The sequence below is a fragment of the Panthera onca genome, chromosome C2 (assembly GCF_046562875.1).
Source record: "Panthera onca isolate mPanOnc1 chromosome C2, mPanOnc1 haplotype 2, whole genome shotgun sequence".
NCBI lineage: Eukaryota > Metazoa > Chordata > Mammalia > Carnivora > Felidae > Panthera > Panthera onca.
In genome coordinates this window covers 128353518-128375506 of record NC_138347.1, presented here as the reverse complement: position 1 = coordinate 128375506, position 21989 = coordinate 128353518, and the positions used below count along the sequence as shown (strand labels likewise).

The 21989-nt window shown below is 53.1% G+C and overlaps 2 protein-coding genes across 2 annotated transcripts in view; both read right to left on the bottom strand.

Moving 5' to 3' along the window:
- AMOTL2 (angiomotin like 2) overlaps positions 1-21989 on the bottom strand; it is a 278572-nt gene that overhangs the window by 193321 nt on the left and 63262 nt on the right. The window lies entirely within an intron of this gene.
- Positions 1298-21989, bottom strand: part of KY (kyphoscoliosis peptidase) — a 44666-nt gene continuing 23974 nt past the window's right edge. The window contains exons 7-11 of the mRNA XM_060638718.3: positions 18011-18119; positions 16375-16492; positions 7619-7807; positions 6191-6381; positions 1298-2469 (exon numbers count right to left, since the gene is read on the bottom strand). Of these exons, the coding sequence (XP_060494701.2) occupies positions 1574-2469; positions 6191-6381; positions 7619-7807; positions 16375-16492; positions 18011-18119 (1503 nt within the window). The 3' untranslated portion in view covers positions 1298-1573. The remainder of the gene's footprint in view (positions 2470-6190; positions 6382-7618; positions 7808-16374; positions 16493-18010; positions 18120-21989) is intronic.

Here is a 21989-nt window from a genome sequence, read left to right as displayed (position 1 = left end):
ACCCCAGCATCTAGCACAGTGCCTGGTGCATATTAAGTGCCCCGTGAACATTTGCTGAAGACACAAATGTGCGGATGAAGGCACAAGCATCGGGCTGGCCCTGGCTGTGGCTGAGCCTGAGGACATTTAGAATGGTGGGGGGTGGGGGCAGTGCTGGCCAGTGCCAGCTCTCAGGGTGGGGGTGCTGGGTTAGGCAGGGGCCACAGAGCTGAGAGGCCAGGAAGCAGGGAGCACCTGCAGGGCCTCCAGGAGCCAGGATGGTGTTGTAGTGACCACGCAAGGCCTCTCCATCCCTCCCTCTCGCGCTGCCCTTGCAGGAGCCAGCCTCTTGGTTGTTGCCATGGCAACACCGGCCTGAGGTGCTGCTGAGGGCTGGTGGGCAGCTGAGGCTCCCAGGGCTGAGCAAGCGTGGAAGGCAGGACCCCAGGGTCTCTCGTGTCAGAGAAAGGAAGGAAGGGAGCTGGAATATGGACGAGCACAGAAACTGCTCTCAGAGCAGGTGGAGGTCCCCCCACCCAACCCCAGCCAGGCTTTGCTGGTAGGGACCACTGGGGGCCGGCATAATCCTGTTTTTACATGAGTCTGCTTGGCACTACGGTATTTGCACTACTTCCTGCCTGGCCTCCCTGCCCAGGTCTTTGTTTAGGGTTACCAACAAGGCCCCCTCGAGGCTCTAGCAGCCTCTTGTGGCTTCTTATGAAAGCTGCAGGCCAGGGCCTGCGGTCAGGCTCTGAGAGGGCCTGGAGGGCCACCAACTAACTAGACTGAACTGACCCTCAGATTCCTCTGGGAGCACAGAGTAGGAGGTCTCTCACCCTTAGACTCAGGTGGCAGGGCTAATGTGGCATCTTTTCACCCCTGGGCCCTCTACCCCCGACACCCAAGGGTGGGCACCGGGAGTCCCCTTGTAACTTTTCTGTTGCCACATCACAGGTATGCACAGGGATTGTGGAGCCTCCAGCCCATCGTGGGCCGGCCAGCTCCCTCTTCACACCTTCTTTTTTCTAAGGCTCTTGAGGAGCGAGAGGCAGCAGGAATGCTGAAGACGGTCAGGTCTGGGAAAAAAACAGCAGTGCAACCCTCCCGGGGGTCCAGGAATTGGTGAGAAACACTGATGCTGCCTGCAAGGGGCTCTGTGATTCAGAATAACTCAGCCTTGCAGATCAGGTCCCTCTTGGGCACAGAGGAGAACTCTCTCACCATCATGTGAAAAGCTTTCTGCCTGAGCCATGTCCCTGCTTTCCCACATCAGCCCTATAAAAACAACAACAGCATTAACACGAGAAGGGGGCATCTGGGCAGTGGTGTACAGTTTACAATACCTTGGATTTACATAGCACCTTTTTCTTCTAAAGGGCCTTTGCCTCAGTCCCCTCGGCCACCGCCACAACCGAGTGCAGCCATCAGAACAGAAGCGTCACAGCTCCCGCGGCAGAGCGGAGAGACTGGGGCAGAGGCCTAGAAGTGACTTCATGCAGACTCGGTGTCCAGGGCTCTCTGCACTTCCCGTTGGGCCCTCCCTGGGCAAGTGTGGCCTCGGCCCTCTGGGAGGGTGTGGCCGGGGTGCCGGCCCTCACTGGGCGTTCACTTTGTATTTCAGGATGTAGGAGTAGAAGTTGTGGTTGGCATTCTCCAGCACCATGACATAGACTTCCTGGCAGCCAGCCGTGTTGCAGCTGCCCTCCCAGTAGCCCTCCTGATTCAGGGTCAGGGGCCACGTGTCCTGCCCCTTCACCAGGGCTTTGGCGATGCCATGTAGCTTCAGTTTGAACGGGACGTTCCGGTTGGCAGGAAGCACGCCCGACAGAGGCTCCAGCAGCTCATTGTCCTGCCCCCAGTTGCCAAAGCTCTCGGGAAACATGGGCCAGTTCACCTTGGTGTTGGTGCAGCACAGGAGATAATTGAAGACGAAGACATAGTTGCCCGGCTCCAGCCTCTTCTTGACAAAGATCTTGAGGGCAAACTTGCCGGCCTGGGGCAACTGGACTTTGAGCTCTGCCCGCTTCTCCCGCTGCATCTGGAAGATGTAGCGCCGCTGCGTCTCCTCGGTGATGGGGCCTTCGTCCCCGTGCAGGGAAGCCAGGACGCTGGTGCTCTCCTCCACGCCGAAGCTGACAGAGCAGCGCCCGTCGCTGGTGTGGATGATGGGGTCGGGGTGGGAGGGCTTCATGATGCCCATCTGCTCTGAGAACCAGCTGGGGCCCACGGGCTGGTGCAGCTCAGCTGGCAGCCGGACGCCGATGTCCACGTAGTTGCACTTGAGCGTGTACTCCAGCACCGAGCTGTAGATGTCAGACTTGCCTTTGGCAAAGATCTGCAGCTTGTGGGTGCCCACGGTTGGAGGGTATATGTCCAGCTTCATCCCGTTCTTCCTGAGGCTCAGCAGCCCATGCTCCTGCTTGCCATTGAGCATAAACATGAAGAGCGTGGGGGCGCAGCTCTCAACGGTGACGGTGGCCTTCCCGTTCACTGTGGAGAGAGAACCAGGGTCAGGTGGGATGGGCCCAGTATGTGCTGATTTGCTGGTAAATGTTTAGCAGCTGGCTCTCTGGGCGAGGGGTGGGGGTGGGGGAAGCCCTAATTTCTAGTGGCTGCCCACTTCCATGGTGTAAATACTTTCAGCACGATGGATTTTAAGCAATCGAAGTGATGTCACCGACCACGATGTGAGCCAGCTGCGGCACACCGCTGGAAGGGCTCCCCGCCGAGCTGCGGGTGGTTCTCTTAGAGTGAGCTGAAAGCTGAGGGTCTCCAAAGAAAATCTGCCCCGGCTGGATGTGCTTGCCCCACCCAGGTGATTCACATTAGATGAAAGTTGCATGGAGGCTTAGTCTGGTTCTTGGAGCAGGGGAGAGGGTCCATGACCAGTTGGAGAGCACCCTTTGTCTCCTTCCAGTCTCGAGTCTTGACTCACACCTCCCCCTCCTGGCATCTGTTCTTTACAGTGTCAGCAGCTCTCAGGTGAACGCAGGACCTTAAAACCTGGCTGGAATGGTTCACCACCGAAGGCTGCGCTCAAGGGGTGGGGCTGCCTCCTAGCTCCTGGAGCCCCCACCCAGGCCTCCCACAGGGAAGTGGCTCGGTGTGTCTCTGGAAAGGTCAAAGGTGAAGGGGAGGGCCTTTTGCATCCACCCACCTTCTGCCTCTCCCTGTGCCTTCCAGTTTTGTCTTCCTCTGTCCTCGTCACTTTTTCAGGGACAGGTGGCCAGTTCTCTGGCTTTATAGCCCGTGAGCATTCCCCTACGTGGTTCTCCCTGCCTCATGGGACCATGGGGAGGGGCGGTGGCTCCTTTCAGAGCCTCACCCACCTTCCTCCATGCGGAAACCTTTCCCTACCTTCCACTGCCAACCCATTCCCCCACTGCAGTTCCCCTCCACCCATGTAACTCTCTTCTGGCCCCTGACCCCACTCTCCAAAGACTTCAGTCACTTACTCCTAGAGTCTGGGCTGCTGGCATGCCCTCCTGGCAGTGCTCTTCTCCCTTTTCACCCACCATGCTCTCTAGCCTAGCCCTCTTCCCAGCCCGCTGACCACCGCCCCATCTTTGCTGCCATCCCTTTCCTTTCTGGTATATCAATTGTGGAGTGTTTTGTGCTTTGGTGCTATTTTCTTTGTCTACTTTCTTTCTCTTGGTTGAATCTCTACTCTCTCTTTGCTTCCTCTTCTAAGCCAATTCAGTGGGCAGAAGCTGTCTCAGCCTTCAACTGCTCACGGACCCAGTCTGTTCCATCTTGCATGAGAGTTGGCTGTGAGATCCTGTGGAATTCATGTCTGATGTGGAGTGCCAACCAGCACCTCCACATGGCTGCCCGAGGACCCCGAGGAAAATACCTGGTCACTCTTGGGCTCACTTGTGTGGGTCACCATCAAACTGGAGACCAGTGAGAGACCTGTCCCTCCTGCCTGGCCTGAGTCAGGACCCTCCTTTTGGGGACCACAGGGCATTCTCTCACATCCTCCAGGGCACACCTCCTCACATCCAGTAGCCTTCACAGTCTTCTTCCCTCCACTGCTTTCCTCCAAACCAGGTAAGACCTTAGTATAATGTCTGACTGCAAAGAATGCAAAAAAAAAAAAAAAAAAAAAAAAAAAAAAGCCTTTTTCCAAGCCCTCAAGTGACGTTGAGCTCCCAGGAAGCCTCTCTTGTAGCTCCGCATCTCCTTCAGGAAACTTAGCACCAGTGCAATGAATTAGTTCTCTGCAATGTCTGTCTTCCCTGCAGGGGTGGGGCTGTGGGGAACTGCACTCCTGCCTCCTTTCCTGACTGTCCAGGGAAAGGACCAGGGTGCCTGGCCCAGCAGATTCTAGGCAAAGGTGAGCTGAATGGCTGGAAGACTTGAAATAAGGGCTGGTGACTTCAGGGACTCTGCAGGAGCCTGTGACCCACCCCTGCATCCCTTTTCCCTCCACCTCCCCTCATCCGTCTCAGTGGTATTCCACCCCCTACATCCTGTGTCCTCTTCCTTCCCTGCTTTTGCCCACCTGTTTCCCTCTTCTGCTTTCTTCCCGTCCCCACTCTTAACAAAACTAGCTCCAACAAAGAAAAATTCTTTAAATATGCATCATGAATATGGAATCAAATTTGAGATTACTGTATATTAAGAAACCCAGTGTTTACAGTTCTGTTTCTCTTGTAAAGGCAAGTTCTACTCCGCTATTAATTTGATGTTGCTGTAGCCTGGTCCATTCTTCCCTGTGGTTCCATGGGCCACAACAGACCGACCAGGCTCCCCATCGGATATAAGCACCGAAATGCATTCTCAAAGACAGCAACCTCATGCTGTTATTTTAACAGCAGGAGCCTCCAGGTATTTGTAGTTTTAAAAAAGTAGCCCAGAGCTCAGCAGACTGGTTACGGCAACCATTGTGAGGTGGAAGGGACAAATCAGTTGGAAGGAGTGTGGGGACACCTGTGCTCCCTGCACCCCGATCACTGTGCAGTGTGGGGTGGGGCTCACCCACAGACCCGCGCACAGACCTCTCTGTGCTAACAGCCAGTGTGAGCTCAGGCCTTCCCAGGCCCCATGCAGCAGAGATGGTGCTGACCAGCAGTCCTTTGCTAAAGTGTGTGGTGGGTGGGTGGCTGGGTGGGGGCAGGTGCATTGACAGGGTTGTGCTGGGCCCTGTAGTGTGTCCAGGTTATGTTCCCAGCCCCAGACCAGGCACGAGGGCCTTGAACACACATAAGACAAAGTCCTCTGGAGTCAGCCCTGTGAGGCTTGTGACCACAGTTCTGTGGCCTCCCCTCCCCTCAACATACAGGTGGCCCCTGTAAACCTCAGAGTGCACAAACACACCAGGCTGGGTGCCCGAGGCCGCTGTGGGGATCCGGGGAGCAAAGGTCAGTCCAGGTCAGCCATGGGACAGCTCAGCTGGGTGTCCTGCACTGCCTACTCCCAGGGAAGTTGGCTGGGAAAGGCTGGACTCTGCCTCCAGGAGGGAAGCAGAGCCAAGGGGCATTTGGGCTAGAGAGGGAAGGGCGCCGAGGAAGCCAGGCTGTTCCTCTGGAGCCAGCCCTAGCCTAGGGGTGCTGGAGGGCTTGCTGTGTCCTGCTAGTGCATGTCTGTCCCTGTGTACTGTGATGCCTGCTCTCTTCCAGCTCCTAAGACCCCGCTCAGCAGCCACTCCCCGTAACAAAACCTCCCCCAGTTCTCTGTCCTGGGAGACCCCCATTGCTCCCCCACTAGCCGGTTAGACCACTGATACACAGATCCCAGCTTGGCTGGGCCAACACGTCCTCTTTTCCAGGAGGTCGGAACAACAGAGCAGGCTAGTGAGCTTCTGTCGAGGACCTGAACTGGGAGGTGGGTACAGCCAGGCCTGAGGCAGTCCTTTCCCTGCTGTGGGCACTGGGAGAGACTCACCTAGCTACGGACCCTTCAGTCCTGACTTGCTGACAGGTTGGGATGTGAGTGTGGCCCTCAGGGGCTAGGGAAACCCAAGGACTTCCTACGCAAGGATGCGTAGGTGTGCTCAGGCATCTGTCCCTGCAAATGTGACCTATGGCTGCATCCTGCCCTGATACCCTGATGGCCTTGGCTGCCTTAGTAGCACCTGCACATACATACAGCTTACAGCAAGCTCACAGGCCCTGGCAGGGAAGTCCCCTGGGGGTCTGGATGCCTTGAGGTACAGAGCAGGCTGCTCTGTCCCTGCTGCTACCTCACTGGCCACCTGCTTTGGGCTTACCTGTTTTGATCACCGAAGTCTCTGGGTGGGCACTCAGCATCCCTTTGTTGTAGAATTCACTCTTGTGGTACATGTTGTTCTCAAACTGCTTCAGAGATTGAGGAGGTTTGAGCAGTTGCCAGTTCTTGTTGTCTGGGAAATGGTCCTCGATGAACAGTGCAGGATGGGTGAGGAAGTAGAATTCATTGTAGCTAGAGGTTGGGGGAGGGTGAAGCTGGTCAGTAGCCATGTGGGGTGATAGGCCTCAGCTCTGTGGAGAAGGAGGCGGGGGCTCGCAAGGGGATCTCTTGGGCCTTCTTTTGCCTAGTGCATCCACAGTAGGGGTCCTGCCAACAACCCAGTGGAAGGGCCACTATCTCCAGTCTTAACACGAGCACTGCAGATGGCCCCTCAGTGGCTGTTTCCAGAAATAGGAGCCATGGCAGGATCTGAGGCCCCTTTTAAGAGAAGGCCATAGTCCATTGGGGCTGTCTAGGTGGGGAATGGGCTCCTGCTAGTCTCAAAGCCAAACAGAGATTTGAGGGAGCAAAGGCATAACCAATGGATCAGGTGCAGCTAGTGGGGCAGAGGGCCGGCAGGCAGGGAAGGTCTTGGGTGGGCAGCCCTCCTCTGGTCCCTGGGGCCAATGAGACATGGCTCTCTAGAGGTTAGTGATAGGGATCAAGAGAAGAATTGGGAGGTTCATCTGAGATGGGGATGCTTCACTCTTAGCTTATATTTGGTCTGTGTGCAGAACTGTAGAGATTTAAACTGCAAAAATCAGAGACAGTGCTCTCATTTATGATCCAGGATGAATGTCACGGCCTTAGGTTAAAACCACAGTTGGTCAAAGCCTTGGAGAACAGACATGCTCCAGCGCCCTGCACCCTGCCCCACCGTGTCTCGCGGTGACTCTGTGCACCCACAGCACCCCTTCCTACAAGCCATAACCCCTTCCGCACAGATATGATGTGGCTGCATTCAGCCCAGAGAGGAGGGGGAGGAACCCTGGTGTCTGGTGGTAGCAGACACCAGGAAGAGAATTCTGGCATCCCAGTGAGAGCTGTAATACGGTCAATGGGCCAAAGGCCTCAATGGGCCAAAGGCCTGAAGGGAATCTACAGACTGCTAAAGAAGCTTCTCAGCCCCGCCTTTCGTCTCCCATATGGCCTGTGGGCAAATGCTGGGCTTTTAGAACTTGGGTGGAGGGTGCTACCGGGAGCCAGAGGAGGGATTTTTGCCGGTGGAGGGTGAGGTGACAGAAATGTCTGGACCCTTACTGTCGGCTTGGAGCTGGCTCATCTCAGAGCTGGAGGAAGGGCGGGAGTGGCCAGCAGCAAGCAGAGCCCACCTTCCCCACCCACCTGGCTTGTCTACCCGCTGCTTCAACCTGGCACCTCCCCCATGTCCACCAAGCAGACAGGCAACAGAACTGAGATTTATACTTACAGGAAGGTGAATTTGGAGGTGGCAGAGTCCACCAGGCCGCTGCCCCAGGTGCTGTCCAGCAGGTGCCATCTCCCCTCCAGGTACACAGCATTCCAGGCATGGTCAAACTCCCCGGAGAAGCTCTGTCCTGTCTGGTAGCCAAAGCCCTTGGAGTAGCCAGGCACGGTCATGCACTGCACTCCAGCGATCCTGAGGGTGGGACAGGGGGTCTGAGAGGTGGGCTCCTGCTGGCGCTGCCCCTCCCCCACAAGTCTGTCTGTCCACAGCCCCAGGCCTCAGACATATCTGCTGTCCGTCAGTTCCCTGCCCCGCCCCCTTCCTTTTCCCTGCCTTTCACAAGCCACATACAGATGGCCTGAGGGCTTTTATTTCCAGGGCTGGGGGATAGGGGGACACAGGGTCGGTGGGTCCTACCTGCACAGACTGGCTTTAGTCCCTACTGCCTGCGCATCCCTAAAGACTCCTGAAACATCCTTCCCTGGACTGAACCTGCCTGGTGCTTCACCTGCAGCTCTTCCGGAGGATGGTGGGTGCAATGGTGAGGGTCACCCCAAGAACATGGAAACCCAGGAAATGACGATGTTCTTGAAGAACCAGAGCAGCTCTAAACAGGTGACTGAGGAGCTGGTCTAGGTGACCAGTATCAGGGAGGGGTGCTGGATGTGAGGGTACAGAAGAAAGTGGACACTGCCCTAGGACACCTGTGTGGGGACACCTGGGGCGGGGCAGCCAGTGTCTCCAGCCCTGACTGGGAGAGGACCGGCCCGTTGCTAAGATTACTCAGGGCTGACTGCCAGGGCCACTGCGGTGCATTAAGCTCATTTGATGACTGATTGCCCTGGCCACAGTTTCAGAGTCCCCTGTGGAAGTCCTTTGGGGGTGAAAATGTTGACCACTCACTCAACCTGAGCTTTCCACCCTCCCGAGAATGTGTTCCCCCAGAGCTCACAACCTAGGTGGCACCACTTTTTGTGGCCTGGACAGTGGGGGGATGGATGCTGGTCACCTGTGGGGACCACAGAAATCATGCAAGCTACAACCTGGGCATTTACAGCTGAAACCCTGAGGCACCACCCCAAGGCCAAAGCAAGAGCCCTGAGAGTCCCTCCATGACCAGCTGGACTTCCTCTTCAGTGGCCCTGCCCACTGCATGGCAGTTACCAGTGTAGACCGCTACTCTGACCCCCGGGGACACCCTGTGCTAGCTCTCCTGGGGGCCTTTGTGTGAATTAGAGAAAGGTGCTCCTTCTTCATGACCCTTTTCCTTCACTTGTGGCAGATGGGTATAATAAACACACAGTGCATGCTATCCAGGACGTTCATGGTGGCCCCTCAAATGTAGCTCCTTTGAGTATCATTCAAGGTACCCGCTGAGTCTGCACTTCCCTCATATGAAGCAATTCTGTACTGTGGGTGTGGATCAGGCCCAGTGGTCCCTGGTGGCCAGGGCCAGGGTCCTTCTGCGGACCAGGCCTGCAGGCTCAGGGGCCTTCCAAAAGAGGGCCACGCAGCCTCTCCAGGTAACCAGCAGGGGGAATGGTTCTGCATTCATCACAGGAACGGGAAATTTTCCCTCTAAAAATATATGTTTGATTAGCAATTCGAATATTGGGGGCACCTGCGTGGCTCAGCTGGTTAAGCGCGGAGTCTTGGTTTCGGCTCAGGTCATGATCTCGGGGTTTGTGAGTCTGAGCCCAGCATCAGGCTCTGTGCTGACAGTGGGGAGCCTGCTTGGGATTTTTTTCTCTCTCCCTCTCTCTCTCTGCCCCTGCCCTGCTCATGTTCTCTCTCTCTCTCTAAAAAAAAAAAAAAAAACAACAAAAAACAAAAAACAACAACAACAAAAAAACCCCAAAAAACCCCACATCAGAATATTGGATGAAATATTATGTATCTAAATATTACTTGTCATTTGTTGAGAAAGTCTGTGAAGCCGACCTGGGGAGCCTGCGCGTTTCCACCTCCCACCCTGCCAAGGTGCTGCTTCGCCTGCACATGACAACCGCTGCTCCCATGTCTGCTTGAGCTTTCCTCCTCTGCAGGGGGTAGGCCTGCCCTTCTGCCTGCGTCCTCACAGAAGCGGGTCCAGGCCTCCCAGGCTGTCTAAGAAATGCCACACGAGCAGAGCAGCGAAGCCCTCTGGGAAGGGTTTCAGGAGCACTTGGGGAATGGGGGCAGGGAGCAAGAGGGACTGGATCCTGATGTCAGGTTTTCCTGCTGGTAAAAGCCAAAACCCACTCCTGGAGCAAAAGGGTGACCCTGGGGTAGGAGGCACAGGAGGCAGCTGCGGGTGGAGGAGGAGTGGAGGAGCCCCCAGGAGGAGAGAAAGTGCTTCTGGAGAGCCCCCTGCCTCCTTAGCTGAGGGGGAGAAGGGGGGGTGCCTCTCTGGGGTGGGGGGATCTGAACATGTTTAAGGTCTTAGAAAAAATGCGCAGCACAGAGGGGGTGGGGGGGAAACCAAGGCCAGAGTGTGGGATGGAGGTGCGCATTGGCGGGGGGAGGGGGTGCTTTCCTAGAGGGTGGTGTTCCATCTATTCAGAGAGAGTGCGAAAAGTGAGGGAAGACACGCCCCAGACGATGTTAATTGATAAAGGTCTATAAAACTCTGCCGTCAGCCCAAGGCCTGAGCGTGCGCGTGTGCACGTGTGGGTGCGTGTGCGTGCGTGTGTAGGGGGAGAAGCGGAGGAGGCGGCAGAGCGAGCCGCGGCTGTCTTTACCTGGTCTCCTAGTAATGCGATTAGGGGTGATTGTAATTTTCTATTTCAAACTTCTCTATATCTACTAAATTTTCAGTAATGATTATGTGTTACTTTTAGAATTGGAAAAAATCCATAAATACTACTTGAAATTACATTCTTCAGTGAGTTATTTTCCTTTCTTGCCCAGAAATGTCCGTGCGCGCTCACTTGCAGGAAGGAGCATGTGGAGGGATACGTGGAGCCCTGGGAATAGTCCTTCGGAGGGGTAAGTTGACTGAGGCGGGCTGTACACTCTGGACAAGCCACCCACTGGGGCCCCGTCTCGCCCCAGAGCCCCCTGCAGTCCAGGAGGGAAGCTGAGCACTGAACGTCCACACGGCCCCCAGGTGTTACAGGGCAACGGCCCAGGTGCCGCTGCGGGCAGTGTGGCCCACTGGAATTCAGCCTGAATGCCCTCCCGGGAGAAGCGTGTCCCAGGCAGTGGACCTGCGGGTACCCTCCCACTGAGGGGTGGAGATAGGATTTGAGAACCAAGTGGGGGAGGAGGAGTGGGCTCAGTCCCAAGCCTGCGAAGGGCGGAAGGAGGCAGAACTGGGTGGCAGGATGGGTGGGCTCTGGGCTGAGCCAGGGGATCAGGGCTCCGTCTCAGCTGTACAGTCGCCTCCAGTATGACCTTGCCAGGCCCATCACGGGCAAAAAGAAAGGTTGGCATGAACTGATCTCTAGGGGCTAATTCTCCTGTGACAGGCTGAACAGAAACTGGGAAGGCCATGGGGAATGCCTGGGGCAGAACAAAGAGGAAAAAATAAACTCAGCTGTAGGCTTATGCCATGCTTGACTATGATAGGAGGATATTTTGTTACCTGGCAGCAATATGCAAGATGAATTGGACAAAGAAGTCATAAGGCATTACTGTTAATAATCCATAATTCTCATGCAAAATAGTGGAATTAGTCATTCCAGCTGCTGGGTGCTAGTCAGGATGACCCACGGCCATTTCATGTTACCAGAAGATCACTGGCTGTGTACACTATGTGAAAAGCACTGTACCAGGCACTAGGGAATAATATCATATCTCATAGCATGATAAATACTATAGCATAATAAAATATTGTAAAAGTAAAGTTCACTGGCTGCCCGAGATGCACTCATAGTTGTAAGGGGAGCAGATATGTGCACCATCACTAAAATGCCAGTGATGAACACAGCCCTTTTAGGGGACCAAAGGAAGAGGAATTCGCTAGAAAGATCTAGAAGAGCATTGAAGAAGGGACAGAAATGTTTCCACCTCCTACTGAGATCTGACCAGCCATCTTAGAGACCAAAATAGCATCCCACGACATCTACCTAATAACCTCAGGCTGCAGAATCTTGGGTTTTCCTTTTGACCGTTAAAAAATTTTTTTTTTAATGTTTATTTATTTCTGAGACAGAGACAGAGCATGAGTGGGGGAGGGGCAGAGAGAGAGGGAGACACAGAATCCGAAGCGGGCTCCAGGCTCTGAGCTGACAGCACAGAGCCCAACGCGGGGCTCAAACTCACAAACCGTGAGATCATGACCTGAGCCAAAGTCGGTCGCTCAACCGAGCCACCCAGGCGCCCCTTGACCGTTTTTAAAACACCAACACTAGTGGTATCAATTGAGGATGTGGTAGAACCAGCCTGTGACTGTTATTTTATACAGACATGGTCAGGGTCCTGCCATGAAAACCATAAATGCTGTGTTAGCCACACCACTGCCAGGCCCCCAGCAGGGTGGCCGCACTGTCTGGGGTGGGCAATGTGCCCTGTGGGCATCAGGCTCTGACCATAGCAGACTCCCCGAACTCTGATCACCTCTCTAGGGTGTGTGAATCATGTGGAAAATAAGAAAGGGAGGGAGGGAGGGATGTTGCCAAGGGAGAGGTAATGAAGCATACTTTCTTTTTTGTATCTTGATGAAAATATCATGATTTTTAATGTTAATTTTTTATTGGAAATGTAGTTTCACTAACCTTAAGCCTAATGGTCACTTCAAGTGGACAAGCATATGCGAATTAGAAGTTTTAGGCCCTTGTTGTCCCTGAAACATTGGTCCTCAAGAAAGTTAATATTGATGCAATCAAGGTAGTTTAGAATCTACCAAAAACAGTTTGTGATTTCTCTCCTGCAGCAGGACAATCATAACCATGGCTTATGTTTCACAGTTTATATAGTTGATTTCTTGTAAATTCAACAGTGTCTCTATTTCTACAATACGGTCCCCTTTGCCTTTTCTGGCACCAGCCTTTATGGTGAGGTCAGTAACTATAACCATAGTAATAAGTCTCATGCTGAGACCCTGCGAAGGGCCTTGTGGGGTGTGATCTCAGGGGCCTCCTCTCTGACAGGTGAGGAGTCAGCAGAACAGAGAAGGAAGCTGACTTGCCTGGGGACACACAGCCAACTAGTGGCCAGAGCCGCACCAGGACTCAGTTGTCCTGCTGCACATAGTTCCGGAGGCTTTGTATTGTACTAGCCGTTTTGATTGCCAAGGTTTGTTTTAATTTATAAATGTATGGTTGGGGCACTGAGCAAAATTAAAGGATGGTTTGTTCTGGTGATGTCATCCATGTCTGCGAATGGTATCCTTTGGCGTATCTATAAGGCTGAGGGAATTCAGATGTCCCTTTCAGAGGCTTTTTATGACAAAGTCAGATCTGGGGATAACTTAACGTTATGCAGGGTATCTGCCTCTTCTAGGAGGCTAAGATGGTCCATCCCCAGCCTTTCAGGGCCTTTGGAACCAAGTGTTGTGCTGGGATCGTCTGGGACATTGTGCTGAGCAGAAGTGTGCCTCTGCTCTTGTTCTCAGGGAACAGCTGAAGGATGGATGCAAAACAGGCTGACATCTGATTGGTGACAATCAGTCTCCACAATATCAAAGCCTCAAATTGTAATAGGCTCCTTGCTTTACCAAAAGTCTCTAGAAAATCTGCTATAGCTGGTGGCGCTAGAGCCGTGATAACAAGGGGAGGGGCTGTACTGGAGGCTGACTTGGTGACAGGAATCTGGGGAATTGAGCTTGGCCCCTGCAAGGAAGTTAAGCAGAATTCATGAAGGCTGTGGGGAATTGAAGCAGAAGAAAGGACATTAATGCTGGATGATGGGAAATCAGAAAGAAACCAGACCAGCAGTTACAAGCGATAGCACTAACAAAAAAACCCCAAAAAACAACTCCCATCAGTTACTCAGGAAAGACGATGAGGAAGTGAAGGATGTTGCAAAAATATCTGAGTTCCCCACCAAATTACTTTATTAAATCAGTCTTTAATGAGGCTGTTGCAGGGAGGCAGAATGGACTGGCAGAAGTAATGATGGCTGCGTGGGTACTACTCTTGCTAAGAGGCCACCCTGACAACTGAGCCGGGATAAATCAGCAAGTGTGGATTACATGTCTTCTGTTATTAAGGACTCCGCTAATGAATTTACCAAACCTTCGGCAATTATTTGGAAGGTCGGGGAATTAGGAAAGTGATGCATGGCCGAGGTTACTGATCTTTAAAGCAAAAGTTAAAGGGATCCAGGGAACCGTGAGCTACGATTAAACGTCTGAGCAATGTGCAGAGTTTTCCACATGCTAACTGCCAGGCTGGAACTTAGCTTTAAATGCTGTAAAATGTTGGGATGTTTTAATGAGCAGCTGCAGGCCAGAATAGGGCCATTGTTAAGCATCCAGACCAGGCCAAAAAGCTGACAGGTTCACTCAAGGCAAGTGTCAATTTTCTGAGTCTATGTGTGTCTGTAAGAAAGTTCCACAGAGCAACAACACTCCCATACTCAAGAAAGACAGGCAAGGTTGAAAAAACAACCCGTATGTCAGGTGAGCAAACTCTAAAATGCGTGTTCTCATCTAGCCCTACAGAACTGCCAATAGGCAATACAGTCCCCATGTACAGATGAGAAAATTGAGGCTCTGAGAGGTTCAGTGCCTTTCCAAAAAACACAGAACTAACAAGTGGTAAATCCAGAACTGGAAATTAAGGACTGGTAAACTGAGGACTGCAAAAGTCTTTCTGGCTTTAAATCTGGCACCCTTTCTGTACCATGCTGGAAAGCTTGTGGTGGATAAAGAAGGATATACTATATGACTTAAAAGTCCTGAGTGCTTTCAAGTTGGCAAACTAAGATGAAAATTACACTCTGAAAGATGCCAGGCACAAATAGAGCTGAAAACAGTCTAAGGGCTATTCCATTATTTAAAAAGAGAATAAGGCCCATTTCATACAACTGCACTCGGAATATCTTGTCATTTCCTGTCATTGAGGACCTACGGTGTGAAGGATTCTGAGTGGGTGTTCATAGGGGAAGCAGAAATAGAGAGCAGCTAAAGACACATAAAAGATGTATTAGACCTATAAGACATATAAGAAAAGATGAGCACAGGGAACACATCTGTGCTAGAACAAAGTCTGGAAAGGAATGTGGCAATGTGAAGTGTTCTCTCTAAATGGTCAGAGTAACTGAATTTTCTTCTTTTTTCTTTGCATTTTAAAAGTCATCTATCATTAACAAGTATTTTTTTTTTTTAATTTGGAAAAATTACTAAATAGAAGCATAAGGCAAGACGGGAGCTTGTGTATAAGGTGTGCTGATGACATCAAGGGAGGGAAAAGGAGGGGGCCATCCTGGAAGGAGCATGAGAGACGGGAGCAGAGCGAGCTTGAGGACACAGAAGTGCAGGCAGTGTCACAGGTGCAGGGCTGGAAGGGTGCCGGAGGTCAGATTTTAGAGGACTTTACAGGACAGCATGAGTCGGTAGTCCTGTTCGGAAAGTCAGGGCCTAGGGAGTCTGGGCAGAGGGTCAGTGAGGGTCCCGGTTCCTGGAGGGGCCCGCTGGCATGTTAGGGTGTCCGGGTCTGGAGTGGGGGCAAAAATGTGAGGGGTGGGAAGGACCGGTCCGGTGGACTGGATGGGCTGCAGAGGGGTTGCATCCTCTGCACCGGGACCTGCCCTGGCTGCCTCTGGGACTGTGGTCTCAGGGGCAGGGCTTGGAGGTGGGGGGAGTGAAGAGTGGGGAACAGGCAGGAGGCCTGGAGCCACACGGGGGCAGGCACATGTCTATGCCTGGTGGTGATGTTGCAGGGTGGGAACCCGACAGCTGGGTGCTAGGCCGGGAATGGGCTGTGTGTGCAGCGAGGACAGAATACAAATGCCCACCTGTGGACTCTTAAGTGTCTGTTGCTGCGCTTGGTTTGATGATGAATTGCCACCTGAGTCCTGGTGGGCTGATATCTGGGTGCCCGAGGGGCCCCTCTCCGCAGAGGCCTGTGGAGACGGTGGGCAGAGCCTGTCCATCTCCCTGGGGAGGAGGCCAGGGCTGACTGATTGTGTCCTGTGGAACACCGCAGACCTTGGAGACTGGGCACAGGAGGCTGTGGGGTCGGCGGGGCTCCCCCAGCCTGGAGCCTGTCTCGAGGTCACCTAGAAGCAGCAACGGTATCTCCAAACACAAGTGGTTTCCTTACCAGCTACTCGCCTGCTGTCACCCACCTGGGCAGCGTGACCAGGTGCGTGTTCCCAGAGCAATGAAAGTGGAGCCCAAAGGCTCCAGGAGAAAAGCTGCTTCCTAGTTATTCAGCTTCTCCAACTGACAGATCTTTTCAGGTAGGAGCTCTTTTGTTTTCCCCAAGAGAGGGCCCCTGTGCCAGCCCTGAGGACAGCTTTCACAGTCCCCTTGGCGTCAGCAGCCATTGTCCTCCTGTTCCCGGACCTGCCATTCTTCTAACCTTCAGCTGAACAGAGATCGGAGAAGGTGGGAAAAGGGCCTTTTATAACCAAATTATCTCAGTGCATTCATCTGCCATTATGTTAATGCATCGTGAAGCCCGGCAGATGGTACAAAGTCAATTATGCTGGTGTTAAAAAGGGAGAAATTGACCTTTTCAGGACTCACTTGGATTCCAGAGCAGAGTTTGCAAACTCAGGTTTCAGGCCTGGCATGTGGGTGAAGGTGCTTGGTGCTTCGGAAGGGGAGAAGGGATGGGTCAGGGTGGTCAGCCCAGGGCTCCCTGCCTTTTGCTGGACCCCTCTCGTACCTGCACATCTTCTCAAAGAGTCCAGCGTAGCCGTCACAGTTGGTCTTCTGGGTCCGCAGGATGTCGGTGGGCTTGAAGGCCTGGCGGTCCTTCTCCTGGGCAGCCTCAATGTCGTACTCTGGAGGGCAGAGGAGGCTGTGAGAAACAGGTCCTGGGAGGCAACCAAGGTTGGTGCAGAGGAGAAGGGGGCGGGGAGTCCATGGCTTGCGGCCCCACCCTCACCCTCGGCTGTGCTTTTGGCACCATTTGGGTGGGCCTCTCTCAGGTCGGGGAGAAACTGCTGTGGGCTGAAGGGAACCCAAGTCCAGCCAGGGCCAACTCTCAGAAACCTCACTGTGGCGAGAAATGTGCAGTGGCGAGAGGAAGAACAAGGCATTGGCAGAAGAGGCTGCTGACTGGTTCCTTCGGCCTCCAAGGAGAGGCTGGGAGGGAAGGAGACCAAGATAGCACTAGAGGTGGGGGCTCTGCCCTCCCTTCCCACCCCCACCATGCAGGTCTGCAAGCAGTTTATCCCTGTTGCAGCCACCCCCCCCCCCCCCAGGGCCTCACACTGACCCACAGGGGGCACCCCTAGCTACCGCCAAACAGCTTGTCATTCACTAACAGCCTAAGGCCAGCGGTGAGGCCCTGAGGCAGGAATCATTGTGGCCACTAAGGGCACAAAGGGAACATATGTAAGGGTGGCAGGCAGTAAATGAAGTCCTACCTAATGTTCTGTTTCTGATTCTGCCCTCTCAAGACCCAGGCTGAACTGAGCTGCTGGGCTTGGGGTGGGAGGAAATGGCCTCTCAGGCCCTATGGTCAAGATATCCTACCTGTGTAAAGTGAGTTCATGCTGTAAGCTGTATCCCTCACTGCTGCTCTGGGAGGACAAAGGAAAGACCCAATGGCAGCAGATCAGGAGAGCCCCGCTTGTTATGTCACAAGGAAAACACTGGAAGTCCACCCCACCACCTGGCTCTTCCATCGACTGCAAGGGGCTGCATCCAGCATCCCCCTAGCAACCACCTGTGAGGCTTGGCTTGAGCTGGTCAGACCCCCACGGCTGTCCTGTGCAGAGCTGGGGACAGCTGCACAGGCCCAGGTGCCCTGAGCTTGCCTGGAGGTGGGGTGAGGACTGGTGGCTGAGGTCACCTGTGTGAGATCAGTGAGCAGGGGGAGGAGAGCCTACTTTTCCTGGCACTGGTACTTGAAGAAACCTTTGGTGTGGCAATAACTTCTCCAACAGCTATGAATCTGCCCCATCCTTCTTGGAGATGACCTTCTGTCCTGGGTTCTCAGGTCTGTGGAGCAGGTGTACCGGGAAGCCAGGACTGAGGGAATACTGCCGCTGAGTGAAGGGGCCTTAGCTCTGGTCACGGGCTGTGGGCAGATGACCACGTGGGACACCCCCCCCCCCCCCCCCCCACTAAACAATGCTTCATGGAGACCATTAGCACATGTTGAGTTTTACCCTCCTTCATTAGTCTTTGGTGGTTCAACCTAGCCATCTGGGAACCCTTCTCCTCCACCGTCCATCTCTTTCCCTACACACTGCTGGTCAAGGGAATCCCAGAGAGGTTCCCTTGCAAACAGGGTCCTTCAGGAAGTGGTGTCAAAGGAGTCCTAGAGCCAGTGGCACCACAGGTGGGCCTACCTATGTGGTGGCAGATCCAGATCCAGATCACGCGGACCCTCTCCAGGTCACTGTGGGCCTCCTGGAGTAGGTCGCTCACCAGCTCGTCCAGGCCACTCTTGACTGTCACCTGGGGAGTGGGAGGGGCATGCTATGTCATATGTCAGACCCTGGATGAGGGCTGTGAGAGCCCAGTGCCCTGACACCTTCAGCTGGTGTTGCTTTTCTTCCAGGCAGAGGAGGAGGAAAGGGCCGGAAGCACAAAGGCTAGGCTGAGGGCAACCCTTGGTAGGGGGCTGGACATATCAGGTAGGGCTGACCAGCTGAGTCACTGGCCCTACAGCTACATATCTTTTCACTGCAGACCCTGAGGCCAGCCAGGTGGGCAGACATCTGGGCAGCTGTAGCAGCCCCTACTCATGATCTATACCACCCAAAGCAATCTGCAGACTTAACACAATCCCTATAAAATTCCAAAGGTCTTTTTTGCAGAAATGGAAAAGCCCATCCTCAAATTCATATGGAATTGCAAGGGACCCAGAATAGTCAAAACAATTTTGAAAAAAAAAAAAACAAAGTTGGAGGACTCATATTCCTGGATTTCAAAATTTACTACAAAACTACAGTAATCAAAATAGTGTGATACTGACATAAGGATCATATAGGCCAATGGCATAGAATTGAAAGTCTAGAAATTAATTCATACACCTATGGCTAACTGACTTTTCTGACAAGGATGCCAAGTCCATTCAGTGGGGAAAGAATAGTCTCCTTAACAAATGGTGCTTGACAACTGGATATCCACATGCAAAAGGATGAAGTTGGCTCCCTACTTCATACCGTATATAAAAATTAACTCAAAAAAGATCAATGACTTAAAAGAAATTAAATGATAAAACTCTTAGAAGTAAACACAGGAGACGGGCGCCTGGGTGGTTCAGTCGGTTGAGCATCCGACTTTGGCTCGGGTCATGATCTCATGGTTTGTGAGTTCGAGCCCCATGTCAGGCCCTGTGCTGACAGCTCAGAGCCTGGAGCCTGCTTTGGATTCTGTGCCTCCCTCTCTCTCTGCCCCTCCCTTGCACATGCTCTGTCTCTCTCTGTCTCAAAAATAAATAAAACATTAAAAAAAGTAAACACAGGAGTAAATCATCATGACTTTGGATTTGGCAACAGATTCTTAGGTATGATACCAAAGACACAAGGTAAAAAAGAAAAAATAGATTAATTGGGTTTCATAACAATAAAAATCTTGTGGGCATCAAAGGACATTATTAAGACAGTGAAAAGACAACTGACAGAATGGGAGGAAGTATTCGCAAATCATGTATCTGATAAGGGTGTAGAATCCAGAATATGTAAGAGAACTTCCACAACTCGACAACAAAAAGACAACCTAATTTTAAAATGGGTAGACTGGAATACACACTTCTCCAAAGATACGTAAACGGCCGATGAAAAGCTGCTCCACATCATTAGCCACCAGGGCAATGCAGATCACAACCACAGGACACCACAGCCACTAGGATGGCTGTTGTCATCAAAAAGATCTCCGAGATGTGGAGAAATCAGAATCCTTGTGCATGGCTCATGGGAATGTACAACAGTGCAGCTGCTGTGGAGGACGGTTTGGGGGGGTTCCTCAATAAGCTAAACAGAATTAATCATACGATCCAGTAATTCTACTCCGAGGTATACACCCCAAAGAACTGGAGACAGATACTCAGATACTTGTTCAAACTCCGTTCATGACTGCATTATTCACAACAGACAAAAGGTAGAAACAATCCAAGTGTCCATCACAGATGAATGGGTAAACAAATGTGGCATATATCTGTACCATGAAATATTATTCATCCATCAAAAGCAGTGAAGTTCTGACACCTGCTACAGTGTGGACGGGCCTTGAAAACGACATGTACGTATGATTCCACTTAAATGGAATAGAGAGTGCAAAAGTTCATAGAGACAGTAAGTGCTTTAGAAGTTACGAGGGAGAATGGGGAGGGATTGCTTCATGGGTACAGAGTTTTTGTTTGGGTGATTCGGGAACAGATGGTGGTGATAGTTGTACAATACTGTGAATGCAATCAATGCTGCTGAGTTGTACACTTAAAAATGATTAAAAGGGCAAATTTTATTATATTACCACAATTGAAAAAAAAAAAAAAAGAACAAATTAGGTCAAGGTTTAGAGTTGTGGGAAAGGCAGCCCTGACTATGTACAGTCTTTATAGAGAAGCTGGGGCAACCCAGTGCTTAATTCTACAATAGCTGCCCACACCTCTGCCAGCCCCCATCTTAAGCTCTCTGAGCGCCTGGATCCTTTTCGCCACTCACATCCGAACCCCAGGATCCACTGTCTGACGACAAGGAGACCTCTGGATCCCTCTTCTGCCTCCCACCTGCCCAGCTGCTGCCCACCTCCTTTTGTTCGATGTCCAGCTCCAACTCCACAGTCCTGGTCTCTGTTGCTCTCCCCGGGCCAAGGACAGCACTGGACACATTGCAGGGCCTGCACACGAGCCTGGCTGATTCCTGACTTAAAACCCTGTGGCTTCTGGTCCTTTGGTCTCCTCTACCTGGGCCCGGCTGGCTCTGGACACTCACTGCTCTGTGGCTGAGTCTCTGGCCTCAGCTGCGCTCCTGGCACTGCTCTCCAAGCAGGACCGGCAGCCTGTCCCATCCCTCCGGGTGGCCATTACCACACAGCCCACCCTCCTCAGACTCTGGCACTGCACCCCCTTCTCTCCTCAGAGACAGCCTGGCCTCAGACTCGACAAGGCCCAGGCAGGACTTCTGCATAATGAGCCCTCCCCCTGCTCAGCCATGCCTCCTGTCTTTGCGGGGCTTGCTCTTCCTCGGGCAGTGCCCCTGCTCACCTGTGTCCTCACCTTCTCCCTTCCAGTCCTGGCTGCCCTATCCCCTCCTGTCTGTACCCCTCCCTATATCTCTTTCTCAGGACTGCCTACACCTAGCCTTCCCCTCTTTGCCAGGCTCCTGTGGGGTCTTCACCCCCCCCAAACCTCCGCTTTGCTCCTTGGCCTGCCAACTGAGCCTGCCAGAACATTGATCCTTCTTGATCTTGCCTTGGCCTCAGGTGGCTCCGGGCCCTTTGGACCTCCTGCCCTGTCCTCCCCAAGATGACAGCCTGTGGCTTCAGCTCTTAGCTAAATCTGATGGTTCCTGAATCAGTGTTTCTGGCCCGGACCTCCTCTCCAGGCTGGATACAGCTCCACGCTTGGACACCCAGCCACCTCCACTGGCTGTCCCACAGATACTGGAGCCCACTGCCCCTAAACGATCTCATCATCCCCTGAGACTGCTTCTTGTAGTGAGGAGCTGGCTGTCCCATTCTCCCTCCGTCACCCAGTCTGCAGCCTGTGAGCCCCCTGCCTTCTCCCTCCCTCACACACATCCACTGCCTTGCACACACTGGGATAGAGTCCTCCCTCTGTCCCCAGCTCAGTGTTGACCTTTCTGCTCCTCTCTGTTCTCAGTGTTCCCACTTAATCCAGGTCACGCCTGCTCCTGCTGGGACAGCTGATGGCTCCCCACTGATGGCCCTGCCTCTAACCTGACTCTGGATCCATGCCCCTATCCATCTACTCATTGGTTAGCAAACAAGGTTCCTGAGTACCTGCTATGTGCCAGCCACAGGGGGGTCTTTTTAGGCTGTAGATGATCTCCCTGCTTACTGGCCTATGATGGCTTACTTCTGACATCAGCAATGGGTCCAGCTCCTTGGCCATTCCAATCAGGCAGCACCTGGCTCCCAGGACTCTAGTTGTCTCTAGTGCTTCTGCTTTTGTAGCTGCCCCTCCCAACCCCACCCCAGAAGAGCCTAGACCCAGATGTGTGAGAGCTTGGCAGCCTGTGTGCTCCAGGGGTGAGCAAGGCTGTGGTTGCAGTGGGTGCTGGCCAGCTGCACCCATGGCCCTCCCTCATCCTCTTGCCACCTTTCTTCATGGGGCCGGGTGTGGCCTGGCTCAGCAGCAGC